This window comes from Falco biarmicus, chromosome 13, assembly GCF_023638135.1.
Source record: "Falco biarmicus isolate bFalBia1 chromosome 13, bFalBia1.pri, whole genome shotgun sequence".
Classification (NCBI taxonomy): Eukaryota; Metazoa; Chordata; class Aves; order Falconiformes; family Falconidae; genus Falco; species Falco biarmicus.
Window position 1 is genome coordinate 10457884 of NC_079300.1, and position 24569 is coordinate 10482452.

At 41.5% G+C, this 24569-nt stretch overlaps 1 protein-coding gene across 6 annotated transcripts in view; it reads right to left on the reverse strand.

The window, feature by feature from the left end:
* MCF2L2 (MCF.2 cell line derived transforming sequence-like 2) overlaps positions 1 to 24569 on the reverse strand; it is a 181064-nt gene that overhangs the window by 107834 nt on the left and 48661 nt on the right. For 5 of the 6 annotated variants that reach the window (XM_056358580.1, XM_056358583.1, XM_056358578.1 and 2 more), the window contains exons 3-8: positions 21324 to 21438; positions 12859 to 12949; positions 11509 to 11628; positions 5782 to 5898; positions 2454 to 2603; positions 1333 to 1457 (exon numbers count right to left, since the gene is read on the reverse strand). In XM_056358580.1, coding sequence (XP_056214555.1) covers positions 1333 to 1457; positions 2454 to 2603; positions 5782 to 5898; positions 11509 to 11628; positions 12859 to 12949; positions 21324 to 21438 — 718 coding nt within the window. The remainder of the gene's footprint in view (positions 1 to 1332; positions 1458 to 2453; positions 2604 to 5781; positions 5899 to 11508; positions 11629 to 12858; positions 12950 to 21323; positions 21439 to 24569) is intronic. The other variant, XM_056358579.1, reaches the window with a different exon arrangement.

The following is a 24569-nucleotide window of genomic DNA, read 5'->3' on the forward strand; positions in this document are numbered from 1 at the left end:
CCTCCTGACTTACGACAGGAGCACAGAGCTGTTCCATGTGCTGGCAGCCAAAGGCAGCCATCTCTCCCTAGCTTCCACCCAGCTCTTCTTCTAGTTCCACCTAGTTCACCCCAGGCTAATGCAGATTTAATATAATGCTATTGTTGTTTCAAGGAACGTTTAAAGCAGAACTCTACAACTTCTTCATTTTCTTCTCCCACCAGAAATAGGCAAGGACTGAATAATTTTTCCCAGTCCATTAAAAACAATAGGTTAGAAGCTCATAATGCCTTCCATGGACATTGTTTCACTTTGTGTAAACAATGAAACATTTATTGGCAAAGAAAATAGCATCAAGGTGTCATACATCTTAAGTAAAATGACACTAGACTACTGAGTCATCCTCACAGTCTCTCAATAGTCTATTAATTACATTACAAAGTAGAACAGTTTAAACAGGAAAAAAATTAAAAGGAAGTATTCTCTGAATATCCTATATTTCAATAGATGGACACTCTTTGGGCAGAGCAGGGGACAAGGCCTTATCTCCTACAAGCCCAGTGAGTGCTGGAATGAAGTTACTGAGGCAAACATCAGTAGCTCCCTCCTATTCCTCTAAAAAAAAAAATCTGTTTTTAATCTATCCCTGAAAAATGTTGGTTTTTTTAATCAAAGCTAGTTGTTGCATTCAAGATGAATTCGCAAATTCCTTTGGGATGACTGTTTAAAGGATTTTAAAGTATTCAGTGAAAAATATCAGCTCAGCTTTACTTTTGGCAGCTTTGTTCCCAGTGAATGCAGACACACTGAAATACTAGCATGGCATTTCTCTTTCCACTGCATCATGTGGCAAAGCAGAAACTTCTACATGGTGACTAAAAGCTTTATGGTAATAACTAGCATTGTAGGAAGGAATAGGGTTTTTTTGCTCTCCTCTGTGCAGCTGTGAAGTATGTTTCAGAGTATCATCTTCATCTGTTCCTCTCCCAGTGTTTCCACAGGCATGCACAAACACCCTCCCATCTCACGTGAATTCAGATGACACTTTCCAACTAGGCATAGAAGTTTGGAGGATGCATATGGGCAAAGTAAGTCCCACACTAAGTCTTCAGCCAGGTAGTTAGTGGTCCAACAAAAAATCCTAGGAAATTGAGGACTTGTTTGAACTTGTCTTGGCAGTTTAATCAAGTAACTTCCTCAAAGTTTTTCCCTTCTGAGTTACCCGACCAAAAAAAATCCCAAATAGCTGAACCAGTAGGAATTTATAACTCAAATATTTAAATCATTAACATTACACTTGCATTTCTTAGGAATAAATTAGCAACTTGCACAAGGTAATCTAGCTTCACTGACCTTTCTACTGTTGCCACATTTTCCAGTTCATCTGGACTGAGTTTGCTGTTGGCACTTCGGGTGACTGGCTCCCTAATGCATGTCAGTAGGGTGGCCCCCTGCTTCACAGCTAGTTTCAGCTCATCCTGAGGGGAAAAAAACAAGCCAAACAAATTATATGTACTTTGACAACACTCACACCTCTTAGATGGACAATATAGTAATACTAAAGGAGAATTCTTTCATAGGTATTAACTACTTGGAACAAAATATAAATGCTTACCAAATTTTTCTAGAAAGGCAGAGACTAAATCTATTCACTTTGAATAGTAGATATATTTCTGAAAAAAGGAATCGTATATAAATTCTAAGCAGATTGTACTCTTGACCAGGCAACTTGCAGAATGAATTTTTATACCATAAATTGAATGTGTGCTGCAGATCATTCAGTTCTGTAAACAACATTGTGACGTGTTGAGCCACAGTATGTCAGCTATCAAGGAGTCACCCACAGAAGAAGGTGTCTTTCTAACATGGAAGATGAGCAATGAAAAGGATAATGAGGCTCAAACATTAACACGTCATCTGAGGAGTCACCACATCACTGCACACTTCTTGCGTAAAAATTGTTCTTGTGCTAATATAGCTTAAGTAGTATTTTTTCTCTTCTGTTTAACCTCAGGTGTTTGTTGACAGCAGTAATGTTTTTTTTTCTGAGCCTTATTCTGCAAAGCTAAACTTGCCCCAACTTTATTTAAAAAAAAAAACAAAACAAAACAAAACACTAGTCATCGTCTAGTTAGATCGTTCTGTTTATTCCTGGATTATCCTCACAGACGTTCTCTACAACTGCTCCCGTCTGAGTTCATCCTTTCTGATGAACTCTTCGTCAGCGCCCATGCTATTCCAAATGTGATCCCATCACAACTTCTCATACAGTAGAAATGATATTTCCCTGTTCTATCACTCCTGAAGCTGTAAGAAACCCTTTTTCATAGTTGAATCAAATCGACCTCCTGAACTCAGGTTTATCTCCTGTTCAGTAGTTTCCAGACAATGGACTCCCAAATGATGGCAGAAAATTTTGTTAAATCAAAAAGTCATACATTATGCTGATGGAGCTGTCATGAGACAACATTCACCTTCAGCTTGCTATGGTGATCAGTGTGTGTGCAGAGGAGCTCTTCTGTGCACTGCACATCGTTGGGAAGTTCAGTCTCTGCTAGGTCTGTTCCAAAGGTCTGTAGCATCTGTGCTGTTGTTTTTACTGTCATTGCAAAGTTTTCAATAGCCTGGAAAAGCAAGAGCATAAAGTCACAGACCGGTTATTTACCCATAACCCTTTAACAGTGCTTACTTAGTCCCTCAGGCACACTGTGCTGCAAGTATTACATGCCGGTAAAGCTGGCCATGTTGCCTTTCTTTGGGTGGATATACTAAAAGTTATAAATTAAATCCTGTGTCACAAATGATCTTTTCACAGGCCTACAAGTATTGTCATCTCAAAGAACCAGCCGGGGAACTCCCAGAGCTTTACAGACATAATGAAACCACAAAGGACATAAGTTTCAAAGCCAGGACTGGAACTTTAGATCCTCTGCCTGTGCTTGCTAGGAAATTCTGCTGTGTTTAGATGTTTAATTAAGGCTTTATTTAAGTTGAGGAAACTCTGAAAGTGTATAGGGCAAAGCCTTTTTACATTTATATTTACACAGCCATTGTTCACTCAGCAGCAATCTTTCAGAAGCCAGGGGGAAGGCAATGTGCATCTCCGTCCTGCCTATCTGTACAAGATGCATTGCAGGCACTCCCTCCCATCTGTTCATGTTAGTACAATACAAGGACAACTTACTGCAAATACAGTTAAAATGCATAAATTAATTGGAGCATTGCTGTTTCTTTATCACTTTGGTGCACTAATACAAACCTTGTCAAAAATCAAAAGGGGAAGTGAGGAAGGCTTAAAAACAATGCTGCCTTTAGAGTAGAATATATTGTTCAGACTTGTGAGATGTGATTAAAACCATTTTAGCTAGTAGCAATTAACTGCATGGGATGATTTTTCATTATCATGTCCCAATTTCTTTAGGGACTGTATTGTTCTGTATAGCTTTTTGTTCTTTACACTCTTTGATCTAACCCACCCAATGGCTTGAGTCAGTCAACACTACTAGGGATGCTCTTACACCCAGTCAAACACTACATGGTTGTTGCAGGTTGCATTCCCTTCTCCAGCAGCGATGGGAATCCCTCATTTGCAACCATGACAGTTAAAATTATGCTGTGTGCTCAGTGAAAAACAAACTGGAGGTAGATCATCATTCAAAAGGTGAAGAGAGAAATTACATCCCACGTATGTGATCTGAAACATGCCCCAGATGAGGCAATGCTAGCCGAGTTCATAGCCTTCTTCTCTTTTTTCCCCCCATAAATTCATGCCCGCTTTCAGCATAAGCAGTACAGACCCACATAGGCTCTGGTTTACTGCTTAGCAGCTGTAGCCTGCTGTTCTCAGCACTGAAACTATGGGATTAAAGTTGGTTGAAATGTCACACTTATGGAGCCATTCAGGACCAAAGGCGGCTTACTAAAAGCCAAAACTGTACTCTGTGGGCAAGAAAGCTCACAGGCTTCTAGCCATTCAAGATAAGAAAGCAGAAACAAAGAACAATGCATTGAGATTGCTGTGTCATTACCATTCAGCAACCATTTAAAGCCGTTTCAGAAAAAAAGCACTGGCAGGACAAGATATGAGAACATGATGAGAAGCAGGAGAGGGGATGAAGACCATAGCTCAGCAAGACTGAAAGTCATGTTGTTTCAAGGCTGACACTTCCCTGCTGACAACCCTCTTATCCAGCAGAGACTCCTTGGCTGGCTGCGCCATGCACCGTGAGTTTATCAGTGTTTCGCTTCATCACATGCTTGCCTCTACCCTCCTGCGCGTGTGAGTAACGTATTGTTTCATATACGTAAGTTATGTCTGTAGGGTATTTTTCATGTCTCCGTGCTTGGTAAAAGTTTTTCAAACAAATTTAACCAAAAGATCTGGGGATTACATAGCCACACACCTCAAATCTTGGCTCGCTTTTATTTATGTAAAGCATATATACATCGTTTGGTAAAATACGCAAACTCCCATCATTGACAAACAACATAGCCTTTCTTGTGCCGCATTTTACTCCCCCTCATTTTTTCAAACCTTTAGCTGTTTGAAAGTTCACACAGATGATTCCTTTAGACTCACCCCTCCTGCAAGAACAGTTTCATATTTTTGATACTCTTAACATGTAAGCCTGTTCACTCACTTCAATTCTAACCTTATTGTAGTCAACACAGCTATAAACATAACAAGTGTTAGAGGAAATTCAGACTCTGTGTTTGCATATTTAGAAACCTGAAATATTTAGTGGTTCTCAAGGAGAGTAAAATTTAATTTTATAAGGAAAGTAAAGCACAGAAAATGATAGCAGGAAGGTGACAAGTGATTTGACTTAACAAAGCCACCTCAGAAAAGCTCTTTTCCGAGTGTCAGACCTAGCCTGCAGGTCAGCAACCCCAGACTCAAACTCGAGGCTGCTCAGGACACTGCAAAACATTGAGGCCAATTAGATGTGAGCTCTAACATACCAGTTTTCCAAGCAGACCCACAAAGACAGATGCAAACATTGCATACAGCCTCTGGAAAACTAATTCTTTATTCAGGATCAGGACCCAGCTTTGCCCATTTTTGCTTAGGTAGGATGAGACAATATTTTGGCTGCTAACGTGCCAGAGTTTGGGGTCTGTTTTTTGTAAACCGTCACCTTTTTGGGGTGCCATAATGAATTGTTTATATTGTTTTGAAGCAGCCACTGAAATGTATTAACCAACCCAAAAAGGGAACAATCAAACCTGTATCAAGTTTCCTTAAAGGCAATAGAATAAAAAGTCTTCCTGCCTTCATACAATTAATAAGTGTTCTTCAGTTATGCAAAATAAGACCCAGCTGGAGTGCATGTTTATGTAGCATGAGAATGAAAACAAAGGAAAATAAAATCTAGTACTAGCCTTAAGTGTATTTCTTCCCTTAAAACATGGACACAATGAATCATTGAAGTGAGAATTCTGACCTTTGAGTCCATTAAGTGCTAAAGCATGCGTTCAGCTTCAACCATGAACCAAAGGCCTATGGATTCTCATCAATTATTCAAAAGCTAAGAATGTGCCAAAGGGCCTTGCTGAGTAAGAATACTATGACACTATTGAGCCCTAGTCTAGGCCAACGGTGAGATACATGTTACCACTACTGTTATAAACTTTTAGGGAATCTTCCTTTCTCTATTTGAGTCATAGATTTCCTCTTTCCATGAGTACCTGGCAGAATCTGTATGCTGAAATGCAGCTGAAAAGTTGCTTAATGGTTGCTCTACGGTTTTCATCTGGACAATTCTGGGTGTAGACATCTGAAAGAACAACACCAACACTCACGGTTCGGTGATGTATCCACTGACTGTGGCCATACTCCAGGGTTCCTCCCAGCTCCCGTGTCAGCTGACTTTTGTCAATATAGCCATGCAGATCAGACACAGAATTTAACATGATGATCTGAAATGAATCCAAACACAACAGACTGAGAGAAATAATGAGCCCTTTTCATCATTGTTCCTAGGATCTGGGTTTGCCTTAAACATGCATGACCAAACTGCAGTCCCACCATAGGCAGTGTATGTTTGTTCATGTAACAGCCATAGTTTAGTTCCACTAGGTTTTGCCTTCTCAATATGTACATGGCTATTCTTGAACTAACCATAATTTGACATCATCTTGCTCCTTACTAGGCTGAGGATGCAGTCATTTTGCATGTGCATCAAGAGCAAAAGTATGGTATTTATAATGTTCACACAGACTTCCATGAAATAATTTATATATTTTCTAGGCAAGTTATTTATAGAGAAGTGGAGGTGTAGGCAGGTTAAACAGCTTCCTCAACACCAACCACTTGATTCAGGGAAGTGCTGAAACGAGACCACTGAGAATAAGATTTTCCTTTCAGTTGTACCATTTTTATGGCACTGTATGTCCACTGAGTTCACTGGCTTTCTTCTGTTCTAGGCCATGATGAAAGAAAAAGGAGAGACAAACCTAAATCAATTTTCTTATTTTAAAGAGTCTCCTTACCACTAGACCTACTTAATGAAAGCAAAACCAGATTTGCATTCAGCTTCAGGTAGGCAGTATTACCTTTTGGCAACCACTGTAGATCTGGCAACACAAGTGGTTACACAAATAACATATATATATATATTTAACAAATACATGTATCTCCTTGTTCTAACAGCTAGAAAATACACCATGATTTCAGCAACAGAAAAGCAAGATGTTTTTCTTGAGCATCTTGAGAAATTTGAAGCCTTAGACTTTAATATATGTCAAATGTATTACTTCACTGCCGCTCAAAGAAAGGATAACTGGCTACGACTGTTAGAAGGCTCTAAGGGAGCATGGTAAGTACACTTGCACGCACTGGGACAATGAGACGAGCATAGATGTATGGAGGCAAGAAGATGTATATTCTGGGCTGATAGTGCTGTAAGAAAAGCCTTGAGAACAAACCTGAACAGATTTTTAGCTGATCTTTGTTACAGAATTATTCTAGAATAATTCAGGTTGGCAGGAACCTCAGGTCTCTAGTCCAACTTCTTTCTCAAAGCTGGGTCAGCTGTGAGATCGAACCAGCTTGCTCAGGGCTTTATCCTCCTGGGACTGAGGTTTTACAGCCTCTGTGGGCAGTCTGGTCCGCTGCCTGATTATCTTTGTGGTTAAAAGTTTTTTTCTTATATCGAGTCCTTATATCGAGCCCTTGTTTCACTTCATGTCAGTTATCTCTTGTCCTACTGCCATGCACAACCTGGCTGCATGCTCTCAGTAACCTGCTGGGAGGAACTGGAAAGCTGCTGCTATGTCATATTAACCCTCCCAAGCCTTCCCTTCTCAAGGCTAGACAAGCCCAGCTCTCTCAGCATCTTACAGAGCCCTGACCTTCTTGATGGCCCCCTGTTGACCTCAACCCAGATTAATATTTTTTCTTGCACCAAGGGAACTAAAACTGGACAGGATATTTTCAATGTCATCTAATGAGAGCCAGATAAAGGGGGATAATTGCTTGTCTCAACCTGCTGGCTATGCTTCTGTTAATACTGTTGATGTTAATGTGGGATGCTGATAGCTTCCTTTGCTGCCAGCGCATACTGCTGGTTTACATACAGCTTGCCGTCTACCAAGTTCCCAGGTCCCCTTCAGCAGAGCTGCTCCCCAGACAGTCAGGCTACAGCCTATATTGTTGTCAACAATACACACTGTTGTGTTCTTGAGAAAGGAAGTCCTTCCCAGCTGCAAGACTTTGCATATGTCCCTTTTGTATTTTATAATATGCTCATCAGCCCATTCCTTGAGCTTATGTTCCAGCGGCCCTGTCTTTGAGTGTACCAGCTGCTCCTCTCAGTTTAGTGTCATCTGCACACTTGATGGCAGCACACTGTCACCTCTTCCAGGTCATGGATAAAGATGTTAAACAGGGCAGGTCGCAGCAGATATCACGACACAACCCCACTTGTTGCCCACCTCCAGGAAGAGTATGACCCATTAACCATCACCTTATGAGCCCAATCATGCAACTGGTTTTTAAATCCGTCTAGTTGTCCACCTATCCAGACTTTAACATCCTATCTTGGATACAAGAATATTGTGACAGATGCATCTGGTCCCATGGACCTGTATGGATTGAATATTCTCAAGAAGTCCCTGACTTCTTTTTTCACTTCCAGCAGTTCATCTTCTCCTTGAACCCCGCTTCTAAACACAGAGGCCAGGAGACCTTGCTGGTGAAGAAACTGAGGCAAAGCAAGCACAGGGTACCTCAGCCAAAGCTAAATGGAAAAATATTCCCTGGATGTGTTACCAAATGCTGTTTTGTTATGATCAAAGCCAGAAAACTCAAAGAACTATATCATCTTGGAGTAGCCTCAGACTGGAATGTGAAGTCTATGTACTACTTTCTCAAAGGTGCTTTGCAATTCAATAGTAAGTCTTTGAGCTTTGTAGCTCTTCCCCATCAGAAATGTTGCTGACAAGTTGGAAATCTTTTCATACTCCAAGCTTCACTGAAACTATAGAGGAACACTCTCAAGCACTTTTCTTTTATGAAGATGTTTGCTTTAACCTGATATGCTCAGCATGAGCCACAAAACAAGTCTATTAATGTTGCCAGCTGTGGTGCTACCCAACAGGGCACAAGTCTTTGCCCTGCAGGCATCTCTGCAGGAGAAAGCCTAGGAGTAATCCAGCCTCCATCTAAGAAACCAATCTTGCAGAGCATTAGCATCTTCCACTTCTTGCCACATTCAGCAAGCTGGAGAAAGAGGAGGGCCTGCATAAGCAAGTCAGCACAGAACACAGAGCTGCAGTGAGGTTGCTTCATGGTGGGTTAGGTCATCTGAAAGTCACAGTCTACAAAGGTCAAAGTGCCTGCTACAGACAGGTTATTCAGCATTTTGTGTACACTTCGAATACGCTTTAATTCAGTTCCCAAGATGGGAGGTTCCCTTTGTAAATCTCTGGGTGTTCCTTTGGAATTCCCAGATTTTATCTCAGATGAACCCTAGTGTATCTGTATCTTGCTCCTGGGTAATGATATTTCACTATTCCAACAGAGTTTTACCTCAGGAGGTTTTGTTAACCAAACTTGTAGGTTAATAAATCATATAAATCCTGCATTTCCTTATTGCATCTGGCTTATTGTTTCAGCCTTTATTTCCTGCTCCTGTTTGATATTCTGGCTTCAACTCAATCCAGTGTTGATTTAACCCAGCAAAACTATTTTACTGAACATATTTGCAGTCTGATAGTTCGGATAAACTCTTTAACAAATGTTTCCTTAACGAATCCACACCATATTCTTGAAGCCCCTTTTGAATGCTTGTGTCCTGGCCCTGACTGACTCATGGTTGTGACAGGAAATGCAACACACTCACAGCCCAATTGTGACATTAATGTCATAGTGCCAAACACACCACGTGAACAACCAACACTCAAACAATTTAAAAGATGATGGTGGTATTAAAGATAGGTGCTGATACCTAACTCCTTGAGTAAGAATATCTCCCGTGGGACAAGAACTCTCTGGCCCTGTTCTCATGCTTGGCATGTAGGATGCTATTTTCAAGGGGCACAAATAGATGTTGCTCTCAGTCACTTACTCATTCTCAAATCGGGGTACACTGGGGCATGCCCAGACGGTCTTTTTAGGATGGGCTGCAAACACAGGTGAAAGGCCCCTCCAGAGAGCATGACAGACCTAGGAACTTAGGACACCTTTAGCACAACCCTAAGCAATTTATAACAGAATCAGGCATATATGAACAGCCTATATATAAATCTGACAGGTTTTCTACAGATATCTGGACAGGAGGCAGGCAGATCTAGCAGCAAGCACATCATGCTCTTAGTTTTTGTAAGACTGCTCTTTAAGAGCTCTGTGGACATACCCAAGATGGCTCAAAATCTGAACATCCAAGACTACCAGAAACTAAACTCATACCTTCATTTTCCTGCTGGTTAGATAATTCTTAATGCAGTGCTTGACTCCTGCCAAGAATTAACCTCCCTTCCAACTGTCATAATTTCAAGTTGGATTTGAAATGCAACACTGTTGTCAAACAAACTGCTAAAAGTATAGAAGATGCTGAACTGTTAGAAAATGCTAGTCCTTGATGAAGTTGTCCCTTTCAGGACTACAGTAACTGGCACAACAGTTGCTATGGTAACAGATCATGGCTTACTAAATACAGGAATATCCATTTTTTTTAAGGTGCTATAAAATTAAAAGATTCTGTTTTGTAATCAAACACACATTTTTCCATCAATTTTGCATTTTAATTACCAAAAAGCCACCCTTGCCAAACTACACTCAACATTACAATTTAATCCACGATAACCAAATGACTGTTCAAGGCTCCTTTTCCATATGCATTGTAATAAATGGGCCGCTGTCTCTTACTTCAAAAGAAGCAAGAAGTGTGTCAAATACCTGAAATTCAAACTTGGGTATCAACAGAGCTAGATTTCATTGGAGGAGAGCCATGGGTCTTTTGCAAAACAATATAAAACCACAAGCAAAATCCAAAACAATCATATGGAATGACTCCAGTAAAGTAATTGTGGAACACAGTATGAGTCTGGTCCAGGATGAAACACCTGAATGAATGAATCATGGTTATTATGAATCAATAATCATGATTCAAGTTTATTTATAAAACACTTGGAAACCACAGGCAAACATGCAGCTAGGAACTCCCGAAAGAGCTCTCTCAGAATAATCTACAACTTAAACTCTTCCAGGATTGATAACCTGCTTCAATCTGCATTCTCATCAAGGCACAGCATATGCCAAGTGCATATAAAAAGAAGTAAAACCCCTAAACTTTGAATCTTGAGGTCATGGGGAATCATAAAAGGCATTAATAATGCACAATGCTATGCAAGCACTTAACAGGGGCACTGTCAGCGGTCCCATGGATAATACATAAAATAGAGCAGAATTCAGCCCTAGCCTTTCACTGCTCTGTAGTTCTAAATACTTGTTTGTTGCTAGGGTGACAAGGTCTACCTCTTACTACATTGGGGAATAGCTCCACTAAGTTAAAAAGTCAATACTTAAAATCCAAGTCACATTTTATAGCTAGACTGACCTACATGGGAATACAGAATCATAGAATGGTTTGGGTTGGAAGAGACCTTAAAGATCATCTAGTTGCAGCCCCTCTGCCATGGGCGGGGACACCTTCCACTAGACCAGGTTGCTCAAAGCCCCATCCAGCCTGGCCCTGAATGCTGCCAGGGATGGGGCAGCCACAGCTGCTCTGGGCAAGCTGTGCCAGTGCCTCACCACCCTCATAGTGAAGAATTTCTTCCCTATATCTAATCTAAATCTACCCTCTTTCAGTTTAAAGCCATATCTATTAAACATTAGGAAGCATCCACTGGTAATTAACTCTTTGGTATGACTACTATATACACCATACAGACCCAGATAAAAGTCCCCAGCTGCCACTTGCAATCAAATTTCAGTTACTGGGTTATGAGAAATTGCTGACACCTAAGAACTACAGACATGGAGATAGAGAACACACGTGGACAAAAATAAAAGCGCATGCTTACCGGTACCTTCATTTTAAAGTCATCTCGATAGAGTTTAATGCCAATGTCAGCGATTGTCCTTTGGATAAAGCGTGAGGGTCGTAGGACAAACACCAGCTGCAGGTTTCCTGGAAATGCTCCCTGCAAGAAATATAGAACTATTAGAAGGCACAACTCTGCCTTAAAGGAAGGCCAAGGGAATTCTCAGTCAAGTGTTTCCTAAAGAGGGCAAAGCAGGTAGCTCATATTGAACCTTGCTCAGTCCAGCTGCTAATATCAGCTGGTCCCTTCAGCACGTGCCTACTGCCACAGCCTCCAAAGCCAATAGAAAGACTGGCCCATGGATTTTAGTGCCCAGCCATACATTGTTTTCTGATATGGATTTAGCACAGAGCTCTAAAGTTTCTGCACTGGTGCCTTCCTTCCCAGATCTGAATCACACCACGCTCCCTTCACACCACCACGCCAAGGTTTCCCATTCTTTTTAGGCTGCAGCCACTAGAGGGCAAAACTGGCTACCCTCGTTGGACTGGGTGGAAGAAGCTGGTGGCACAGATTAATTCCCCAGGCTGACTTACCTTCTCACTCTGGAAAAGGCTTTTAATCTTTTTAACCTCACGTATTTTTTTCCCTACACACAGGCACTCAGCACACTCATTAGACATGGCCCTGCCTGCAACACCCAGCCTATAACTCTCATGCACTCCTCAGAGCTCCTCAAGCGTAAGGAAAGAACAATTTCTAGAAGAGAGCAGCTAAAAAGAACTGAAAACGAAATGCAGTTCTGTCTAAATTCCTTGAAGGGACTTAAAGTCACCTTGGTCATCCCTCCATTCTACACCTCTGTGTATAAGCGCTTGCTACTCACACAGCACATGCTCCTGGCAATAGATGTATGAAACCAACTGCTTTTATTAGCACTGAAAGTCAGTGCTTAACTCCAACTTTTGCAAATGAGATATAATAAGTTATTAAGAGTTTCTGAACAGAGATCACTTACTACCATGCAGACACAAGCCCCTTGGGATCCATTTCTTTCATAAGCAGGCCACGTCATCACTCCTTAGGGCATAGAAGGCTACTTCTGCTATACACTTCTAGGAACCAATTTCAAATTGCTATAATTTATATTGCTGTCAACCCAGCAAACAAGCAATTTGTCCTACTTCATCAGTAAAGGCGGCTGTGTAATTTGTTACTGCAGCTTCCTCCCTCTCTTACTTAACACTGATGAGCTTCAGGGCAGGGGAGAATCTGCATCCACAGTCAGAAAATGGGAGCTAAAAATGAGCATGTGAGACTGCATCCTGTGCCAAAGTTCAGTGGATAATTTTAATTTCTAGAAGATAAATAATAAAAGCAAGCACTTACTGCTATTCGTGTCAGGGATGCCTTGACTGCACTCCATTTGTCCCGTCGTCTGTCTATGATGATGATGAATCCGATGCTGGCAGCTTCCAGACTGCAAAACAGATGAAATAAGTATGCTGGGTTACATGGAGATACTCCTGTTCCAAGGAAGTGTACTGCAGCAAAAAAACCAGGCTCCGTCAGATCACCCTCTAAGCCCATTACAAAAATGCAACGTACAGTGAAAAGTATAAGTATTGGGCAGAAATTCACATGAAAACGAAAGCCAGCAAATTTTCTTTCCAGTGTAAAGCTAGCAGCTTACACAAAACATGAATATTTTATCTGCTAAATCTGTCAGCTGCTATGCTATTCCGTTGCCAAATCTAGATGATATGAATAGTTCAGGATCACAAATTACACTGTACTGTATTGAAGACAAAAACCTCAGATCTTGTTTTCTCTGCAAAATAATTCAGGTTAATAGACACCCCACTTCACTCTTCATTCTCCAAGCACGCTGACATCTGACAGGGGCACTTAGCTCCTTGGAGTCAGCATCCCCCTACTGTCACCACCTCCCCTGTGTACACAATGCCTCAGAAATTCTGAGAGGCAAAGCAGGAATGGAAGAGTTGTATCTTGCCAACCACAAACTGGTTCTAAGGTTACAAGTCATTCAAAAGCATCCTTTTAACGTATTGGCTAGAATAACTGTTACTGTTCCTTCCCAGTACTTTTCAAGGAGGATCTATGAGGCACTGCTGTGATGCTCCATCCCATCTATGTAGACTGCATAAATATCCCATCTTCTCCCCGTCTCTCAAAACCCCCACTTTGGTGTGCAGGGCTTCAGCAGGACTGCTCTACCTTCTGCCTTCCAAGAGTGTTCAGAGTTGGAGAGAAGTTCTTGGAAGCTAGGAAGTACACATCAAGAAAAACCTCCAGAAATGTCATTATAGCAGGATGACTTAGTCATCTCTGGACAAACCCGAGGCAGGCAGAAAGAGTAAAAAAGTTATAATCAAAGGACATACTGCAATCAAACATCTAATCACAGATTAAGATCAAAGAAATCTTATAAGACATTTCCTTGATCCCTTTTCCATTGTCCGTACAAGAACAACCCAGGAACACTGTTTTCACGGGTCATTCTATGCAAACTCATGTCAATAATCCACCAAAAAGCACCAGTGTTAGCAACTCTGAGCTTCTGCTACAGCTCTGCAGGATCAAGAACAGCAACTTGAAAACCAAAGTCACACAAATCTGGGATGCTATGCAATTGTTCCTAATAGTTCATACCAGTAATAAGAAAACTCACTGAATTTCCCACTTCAACATTTTTACAGCATTGCTCTGAAAATTACAAAATTTAATGACAATAGATGATCTTTCCTCTTAAGTAGTGCAATGTGCAGCTTTTCATACAAAGGATAGAAAAATGTGTTTGCAGCAGTGCCTCTCAAGCACGGGGAAGATAATTAATCAGGTTTTCCCTTTTATATATATATATACACACACAAATACATGCATATGCTTCAATAGCTTGACAAGTGTTTCAAGAAAAATCTACGTGTTTGCTGTAGATGTTAGGAATCAAAGGTTCAGATGAAACCAACTAAGAAATTGTGTGTATTGCAGATTGTTACAGAAAGGGTGTGAGAAACTAAACACAGAAGTCTCAACTTGGGGCCTTCCTAACCTGCCCAAAAACCTGCATTGATTTTACCAAACTGCTTCAGCCAATTGGGACCAAAAATTGCTTTGGAAGTCTCATAGGTAGGAAAGGCCTGGGAAAATCAGCCTCAGCCTCCAGACCACCGGGTAGCATCTCTGTGGACAGGGTGCCTGTCCTACCTAATGAAGACACATAGAGCAAGGTCAGGCTTTTTCCTGTCTGCCTTGACAACCAATGCTGCAGCATTACAGGTGGGGTGCCAGGAATTTTGCCAAGAAATATTTAGGTCACTACAGAAAGGAAACAGCTGTTAGAAACCAGAGGGTGCAAATGCCTGTAGGAGTCACAGAGGGAAGGAAAGGAAGGGTGGGGTTTTGCTCCTCTGTTCCCATTTAATACCCCTGGCACAGCATCTCACTCCAGGCAAAAGGCTGGGGGTGGCGTAAATCGCCACTGCTCAACATCAGAGCTGCACCTCCCCGGGGCACATGGGTCTGCTGGTCCCCGTGCCAACAAGAGCCCCAGTTACTCCATTTACTGCAGATGAACCCCAAAGCTACAAACCCCCCGTACTCCAGCTAATACAACCACCACCCCAAAAGGTAAAAAAGCCACTGGGAAGCCATCAAATAGAAACACGCCCTAAAAAACAGACTGGGTTGCAGCCAGTTCCCCAGCCTAGGGAAGAGGAGGCCATCCAGTGGACACTGCTGTCTGACCATCCAGTCCACAGAAAACTGGCTTGTTAAAGACGGGATCACACTCACAAACAGATACTTGAAAACTCTCCTACATACTATCAATCAGTTCAGACTAGTCCAGGATAAAGTTTTATAATATTTGATACTGATAATACAGTTATCGCAATCCAGTGCTCCCAAAAACAATCCCAGCACCCTTCCTGGCCTCTTGTTAAAGCACAGATTCAAGCACGCTCTGGCCTCATACAGGTGGAGGTTAGCCCTTCTATTTGCAGTTCTTCAAATGACCAGAGAAATGAGTAATCACACGACAAGTGTCCCACTTAGGTTTCTTTGCTCTTGCAGGGAACAGCATTTGATCCAAATATCCATCTAACCAGAACAAATACAAAAAAACCTTGTTGTGACTAATTATTTCAGAAAACAACATTACAATTCAACATCCATGTTGCTTACAGTGTGTTAATGAAAGTTGTCTGTTGTTTGGAACAAATTTGTTAGTGAAATAGTGAGATATGAAGGGGGAATTAAGTCAATGCAACACTTTCAACGCTTATATATTTAGATGACCTTTGAAAAGGCTGTCTCTTTAGTATTCTTTATATATTTTTGACAGCCATGTTAATTTTTGAGAACCACATTAAAGCAGCAGGAAAATGGGAATGTAAGAGAACATAATTTGAATTAAACAGATCACCAAAATATGACCTCTACTCCAAAGAAACAAAGAATATGTATTAGAATCAGCATCTAATTATGTTTTCAGCTCAGACTCCCACAACCACTTTGTAGCTGCTGAATATCTCTCAGACAACAATTTGACACACAGAATCAGGTTCAAATCTGATGCAGTTCCATTGAAACCACTGATATATAACAAAATGACCAAAGAAAGCATGTTAGCTAAAGTTAACAAAATGCTGATATTGGTCTAAAGAAATATATCATTCAACTAATACTAGGATAATAAAAATGAGAACAATCTGTTCTTTGCAAAATTTATAGTGTAGCTAAACCACAACTAACTATACCTATAAGCACCATATTCTCACACACCGATTGCACTTAGTAATTGCTTTCTTTTACCTGTCTACTTGGTTTGAGACTGACTAAAGGCTTTCTAATAGGAGTGTGCATGGAGAATTGGAGGCCTAAAAGAATTCAGAATCAGACCCTTATAACGATACCTTGGCGAGCAAACTGCAATGGAAGTAACTGACAAGACAGCATCTGCCAAAAGTAACAAGTACAACTGTGATTTAAACAAACAAAAGTATTTGTGTCAAGTAAAACTTGCCTCTTGACCTCAGCTCTAGCTCTTAACTCCCATTTTTAAAAGCCCCTCTGACATGTAGAGCCAAAGTCACTTAAAAAGGGACCTTTGCTGGTTTTTCAAGTAACATGTCCATGATCAAGCAGTTCATTTTTCCAGATGTTCTTCTGCATGGGGATTTGTAACAGCATCCAAACCTTCAGGCATCAGATGCAACAAGAAAAATTAAATTCATAGAAAACAGGAACAAAGGCTTATGAAATACAGAGACAAGAAAATGCAATAGAAGCAGCAGATTAATTTTCTCATGAAATTAGGCTTGGCAAGACTGGTCTTGGGGGTGGCAAGAGCTGGGAATAGCGAACACATGGGAAAGGGAACACTGCTTATCAGTTGCCACTGCAAATCACAGTGTTTCAGGCCAGTTAAAGAGACAAACTGAGGAAATGAAAGATAAAATAGATGTTGATATAACAAATTGGATTTAAACATGACAAAAGAACAAAGGACAGCAAAATACCACCGAGTGTGCAGCCTAGCTATGTTGGGGCACTACTCACAGTTTTCTTGCTACAAGACCAAGTGTAGTAAATGCAGCTGGCTGGCAAAGACAAAACCTGCCAACAAGCCATGCCTGGCACATAGGGCTGTGGGGGAAGGCACAGGCCAGAACACTTTACTGCACAAACAGTGCAGGTACGATCCTAGCTGCAGAAGTGTACGAAGAACAAGTCAAGACATGAGGTCTGAGAGATTTGTCAGAGTAAAATGAGAACCAGGCCATTAAGCAAACAATTGAGGTACCTATTCCAGTATATGTAATTTACAATGTTGAACTTACTACATTGTCTGAGATGAAATGGGTAAAAACCAAGAAAGAATAGGCTGGAAAATTACATGATTTCAAGGAGGAGGAAAAGAGTAGGCAGAGAAGACAAGAAAACCACGTGCTGCTTTAGCAAAACAGCTGAGCAGCGCACAAAAGAAAATGTGGGAGAACATCTATATCACTCAAAAATCACTCCAGCAGGCTGCACAAAGGCAAGCAGCAAAAAAACCCGTTCACAGATACACCCCAGTAAAACTTGGCTGCTACATGCTGATGGATACAACACAAGGGTCTAGACAAAAGAGGTACTTTGGACAAGAGAAAACTCAAATGGGCCTGTAACTCTGACAGAAGTCTAGACCTCCACCTTCTGCAATGTTATCCCTTGGTTTTCACCTTGATGTTCAGGATTGTACTAATTGTCTTCACTGAGATAAACCAATGGTATTTGTATGTTTGGCTTTTTGTTGTTCAGTTGGGCTTTTTTTTGTTTGGCTTTTGGTGTTTGGTTTTTTTTTTTTTTACTAGATAGGCCTGGCTGATGTAAGAGCTAAATTTAACCAGGGAAACAGAAAGAGTGTCAGCAAATGATCCTATTTCGGTCAGCATGCTGAAAGGAAAGGTTATACCAAGGTCTGAAGGTCATTTGGTGCTAAGGGATGCATGCAGATAAGCAGCAGTGGGAAGAAGCCCAGCCAAGGTGGCAGCATCAGCACAAGTGGTTGTACAGCTGAGAAACACCACTCGTGTGTGTATCCAGAGGAAGGGAGTTTGTTTAAACACACACACCCTATCAGTAGTTTCTCTGTGTCAGTACTGTAATATCTCTACCCTCATAATGGAAACACACTGGGATCTCTCCAGTCCTCTGAAAAGAGGGATTTGAAGACAAGCGCAGCAGATAAACATCAGGCTTACCACCATATTGATTTCTGGCATATTTTTCTAGATCTACAGACGTCTGGCAGAGAGGTTCCCTTTCCCTGAACAGAATGCATGCAATCAGCAGAGCTGTTTCATCCTCAACTCTGAATTCAGGTTAGCCCTTAAACACCGATTTGAGGAGAACAGAAGATGTCAAATTTCCTGACCTCTTCTGGAAGGAGAGAAGGGTACCTGTTTATCAAAGTTGTTGATCCATATCAATTGGAAGAGAAGGGAATTCTGGCCATGGAATAAACCAAGTAAAGAAGAACTTTCTGGAGCTATCTATTGCAAGTGTGCACGCATAAAGGTATACATGAGTATACGTGGTGTTACTCAGTGTTTGTGGATGTGTATGTATGCAGACTCCCTTAGCGGAGCACTCTCATGAGCAGGTGTTGAGCCAGAGGGAAAATTAATCATATTACAAAAGTCCCAGTGGGCTGATTTTCCACCCAGGAGAACAGTTAATGTTTTAAAGCCTGTAAGTAAACTGTGGTATGCCACAGCTGGTAAAGCCAAATTTGCTCAGCAACATCAAAGACAAGTGTATGCCTGCGCATCTGAATAACAACATTTACTGTCTATCTTTTCAACGTTTTGTCATATAGCTGCATAAGAGTAATCGTTCCAGAGGGACTTAGAAAGTTACTAACTTACTGGATGATGTCATCTGCAATTACAGATCTTATCTCCACAACTAGCATGAATCTTTTTCTATAGGATGTGCAGGAACAGACACTACAAATGATAGATATTATCTTTATGTTTGCCTGAAAAATCAATGCTGATTTGTATGGTTCATTGAGCTATGAAGAAGTATTTCCTATGATAAACAAGGCAAACTCCTTTTCAAACTATACTTCCTCTTACCTGATTCACGGCCATGCCCTTTGTAACGCCACAAGAGTTAGAGACTATTATCTTCTCTTAGTCACTTTGATACCTGCACCTCTTCATTGAGAATTAAAATAAAGGGTGAACTACTAGCAGTGAAACAACACATACAAGAAGACTGTTGTAATATGCACAGTAGTATGCAATACAGTAGTGCTGATGAAAGTAACAAATGCAGTCCCTTTACTGCTTGCTGAGATGTTATGATAGAAGCACTCTCTGTGCATGGACCAGCAAACTGCAGACTAACAAGACTCTGCTGCACCCAAACAGGTCCACTACTTATGCCACATTAAGATTGTACATCATATAATTATGTCACAAATCACACAACCAAAGCTTGCTGCTCAGGTTCTTCCTCCTCTAAATTAAAACCTTTGTCCCTCACTATCTACATAAAGGATGACAAGCTTCAAATAGTGACTCAAGAAATGTGGTCAATCTTCCTAAAAGCACTGCAAGAAAAACTAGCAAACTCCCTGGAAAACTCACATCCCTACAGTGTGATATATGACTGAACCCAAGAGTCAAAGCAATGTGCTGGTACACAGAAAATGTAGGTTCAAACCCCAGTCTTTCACTGACCTTGAACAGGTCATTTAAATCAAACTGAATAGGCACTTACTCAAGTTTTGGTGAGCCTATCTGTAGTATAAGATATTACTTACACATACCTCATCATCTGTAAAATAGGCACATTGCAGATCTCCTGACTTTAAAAGTTTTGAAACTTAATTTATCATCTTTTGTGCATTGCTCTGGGATTCCTCAGGGGAAAAGAAAACACAAAACTGATAAATAGAATCAAAGCAAAGGTCCATCTAGGCCAATACCTTGTCTCCAATATTGGTAGGCAGTGCATACTGAGGCAAAAGCAGAAGGAAAGCAAAAAGGGCAATCTTTCTTCTGGTATATTCTCCCAAGTCCCAGCATGAAGAAATACAAGGATTTCTTCAGCCAGAGTTTGCACCCGAGCCATTGTGTTCAGCTGCCATTGATGGAGCTATCCCTCATGAATTTGGCTAATTGCTTTTGAACCCATCTCTACTTTTGGCTTTCACACAGGCTGAAGAAGCTTAATGCATTTCTGTCTATCACGTTGACAATGTAAAGTGCTAGATTCCCAACATGTGACAACATTACTGGGAATCACCCACCAGCATACCAAATGCAGAGAACTGGAAAACTAGGTTTGTGTTTTTCTCAGCTACTATTGCTGTTTTGTTAACCCTGAAGCTGGTCATCCTCCCAGTCCCAATGCTAGTGAAGAAATACCTAAGACAGAGTTTCTTCTGGCAGAACAAAAGCCCTACAGAGCAGAGCTAAACAATGACACTGTTAAGTTCACAGTATGTGGTTTCTCTCAGCTTGCTTTGGCAAGTCTGTACGGGGAATACATGTAGGTGGAGCTGGAAAACTTACTCAAACTTGAAGGAGGCACGTTTTCCCCTCATCATCCTCTAAGCACCTTTATACACAAGACCACAGGAAATAATAAATCCCTGCTGTGCTTCTAACTTGCACAAGCAGCCATAGTCCAGAGGCAGGATCAGGGGACTGAAAAAATATTCAGCGCTTTTTTTGGATAAACAAAAAGTAATTCAGCAGCCAGGCCTTAGAAGGTTTCCTTAGCACAGTGGAAATGCATTTGTTTCACTATCCTAGACAAACATCAAGGAAAACATCTAGAACAACCTCCCAATAAACAAAACATCAGAAAGCACATTGTGCTTGCCAGAATCCTGTCACCAGGGCACCTGGCTTGCTTTCTCAGAAAAGAGAAAGCTGCACAGAAAGGTGCCCTCAGAGATAGGCAGAAGCAGGACTTATGTAAGTTTGGCTCCTTCCACATGCAACCCTTCCCTTGTTACACCTAGTCCTCCTGACAGCTTTCACAAATGCTCCTCAACTCCCTTTTGATCTGCTATTTTTACTGCTGCTCTTCAGATCTATACCCCCTCCCACCCAGTTCAAGCCCTGAACAGAAAACCTGTCCTGTGTAAAGCTTTCTTTCCCGTGCAAATGACGCAAGTGGCTCCTAGGGCCTCCTGTACACAGCCAAGTTCCACACTGACTGGACGAATGCAGAGTCACTGGCACATCCTGGTAGCACCCCTGAAAGCAGTGAGCTGCTGAGAAAGCAAAGCTCTGGGAAATCAAGACATTTGTGCGTAGCCTCACCTGGGAATGCTGGTTAGATATGTGACCACATTCAGAAAATCTTCATCAGGTATGTCGCTGAATCCTGCAAATTCTGGAAAGGTTATAATGGGTGCTCCATCCTTCCCTCTTCCTCCTGCAAAAGAGAGGTTGTAAAAATTAGAGTATGATTTTATGTCTTCGGACAGACTGGTCAGTACTTAAATGGGAAGCACTGGCATATACCTCATTGAAAAGCACCCAGATCCAGTACACATGATCAGTGTCCCACTCGATATTATAATTGACTGTAGTTTCACCAGCTGAGATTCTAGCCTCTGCTGTTTATTCTCAGCTTTTTCATGAACCTTCTGCATAGTTCTGGTTAAGTGTTTTCTTTGGTTCATATTTTCAAGTAATTTCTTGTGATAATATTACATTTTTCTATGTATAGGTAGAGGACTCTGGTTTCTTCTAGACATTAAATGAAATTAAGTAGTAGAGCTTATAAGCTTTGAATACACACATAAAACCCATGACACAGGCATAGGACCAATCAAGTCTTAGGTTTTTCCTTAACAAAAAAAAAAAGCATTCAAAGTGCATGGAGTATTTAATCAATGAATTTTGCTCATCTTGTTTATTTGCATCTAACCTCCATTAAATAGGACAGAAAGGTCATAAGCAGCAAGGTCAAGAAAAGTCCCTATCTGAGGGACTCCATGATCCAAACAGCAGTATTCAAACTCTGGTAGAGCTACGGGATGCATGGAACCCAGCCCTTTATAACTAAGCAGCCTTTACAGTTCTCCTGAAACAATGCTCAGCTCTAGTAGATGGTGCAGTACGCAGCACAAACCCCGTTCCCTTGCAGGACCAATCCTAACTTGGCTCTGCTAATAAATCTGGGCATCACTCAAACCACACAGAAGTTAACAGGACTTTTCTCACCAACTTGGACTCAGACAGAGAGCAAACGAGGCAGTAGCATGTAAAAGTATAAACGCAATGAAACAAAGCTTTTGTTACTGGTACCTTATTGCTTAGTGCTCCTTAGATACTGTATTAAGGACATGCTTTTCCCTGAGTCTTTCTCCTTCCTCTGCAATCTCTCTGTCAGCCTTTTTTTTACACCAGCCTGAGGAATTCTCTATTAACCCAATACTGAGCCTAGTCCTGCAGTACAGACAGTTTTCCTAGTCATTTACTACCCAAAGAAGATTCTTGTCCAAGGAATAGCCATGTCCTGGGTTTCCCCTTAGTGAAAAAGAAACAGTGAGGCAGGCAGAAAATTACCTTCCGCAAGGAAAGTATCAAATAGATTATCCCATTAGGAGCATGAGAGGAAACAGAGACTTAGGGAGAAAAACATGAATTCTCATTCCTCAAAATGACCCCCTAAATCTCTATAAACGAGCCCTGTTTCCAGGCTGCTCCCACAGATTATTGCCTTCTGTTGACAACCACAGCTGATGCCACAAACGACTTGCTCCTGCTTTGGCGGCTGTTGCAAAAAGGTGCTCCAGTAATTCCTATAGCTACGTCTGTGTAAAGTGGTCAGTCCCTTGCTAGTCCTGATCCTCTCTCTGCCCACCCCTCCCAGCCTCAGTTGGATTATTTAAGGTCCCTTCTGTGCTGTCCAGCCATGGAGCTGGGATGCTGAGGACAAAAATACTTGCATAAAGAAAAAGTTAGGGCTCTAGAAAACAGGAATTTCTAACAAGGAAACCCTTTTCCTTCCTGACATTTGGTGACACGGTAGCTGCATCAAGACACTACCTTTAGCCCCTATTTTCCTTTCTGAAAATTGATTGTTGCTTTGATGACACCTGAAAATGACTCAGTTGTGTTACATCAACAACTAAACTCACCCTGCCAGAGAAAAGAGAGGCCTACAGAGCCTCAAGCAGCTTTCAGCCAAAACGCAAAGAAAGAAAACTATCACCCACATGACACTTTTTGAATTGGATGCTCAATTGTTGAGCTGAGCACTTTTCCAGCCTCCGCTTTGGCAGACAGCAGCGTGGTCTCGGGGCAGCCTCTGCAGCCCGCAGTGACACTAATTGTGCCATCACGCAGACCTGAGTGCTCCAGCCAGCAGGGACCCAGTCCGGACGGTTTGTTGCAGGTTCTTGGTGACACGTCCTGGACACTGGCACTAAAAGGCAGGAAAACAAAGCCACTCGCCTGCTCTGCCTCTTCTTGCAGAGTTCGATGCGTGACATGGTGCTTCACAGACGGTATCTTGTGTGCGTGCACAAGGTTCCTTGGCACCACGGTTTCCCATTCACATGTTTCGGATGCGTGTAGATACCCTAAATGGGGGAGGGTGCAGTAACCTGGAATATTATGGTTTAAGGCAGTAATATTTGTTACTGGAGGAAATGATTCCCCTGGCTCCCCTGCTTCAACGCCTGATCATTTACCTGCAGTTATCCTCAAGTTTTGTTTAAGCTACAAGTTTCACATGGCACTTCTAATGCTCCTGCTGATGAGGATCTCTTTGTGTTTCTCTTGCCCTCCCTTTCTCTTGCATCCACATTCAAACGTGCTCTCTTCCTCCGGCCTCTTTGCCCCAAGCCAGATGAGGCAGGTTGCTGAGGCACTGTGTGTATGTGGGTGTGTATTTTTATGACAGGATCTTCTCCTACAAAAAGCCATTCAAGGAATGAATTAAGCAGGCTGAACACTGACTTCTTCACTACCAGCAACAAATCTAGATGGACACTTAGGAGCAGCCTCACACTGAGCATTCATCTAAGAGCCAGATGCTCCTTGCCTATGACTAGGCCACATGCCCTTGACAGTTCTTGGACTCCATCTGATTCTCCAAGGTGAAGGCAGTACTCTCTGCTGCAACCAGAACAGAAGAACACTCCGAATGTTCTTGAGTACAGCTGTATTTCAGACAAAGGAACAAACAAGGAAACCCTCAGTTCCTGCCACACCATGAAATCAGGATGAAGTTTGAGGGAGTTCTGCGATCAGAAATTGTTAAGTGCTATGACAAGGAGAGAACACAAATGTCTGAAGTGTTGGATGACAAGTAATAACACAAACGTTAAGAATGGATTGTTCCTACCCATATCTGAATCTTGAGCAGCAGCTGAGTTACAAGGGAAAATGATCCATATATCTAGCAAGGCAACAAGAGTAGATGTTAAGGGATATAAGGCCAAGGGTGTCTGGAAAACTCTCTCCTCTGGATGAGAAATCAGTTCCATACATCTAAACGTTAATGCCATTTTGTTTCCTTACACTAAACCAAGATTTGCTGCAGTACACAAA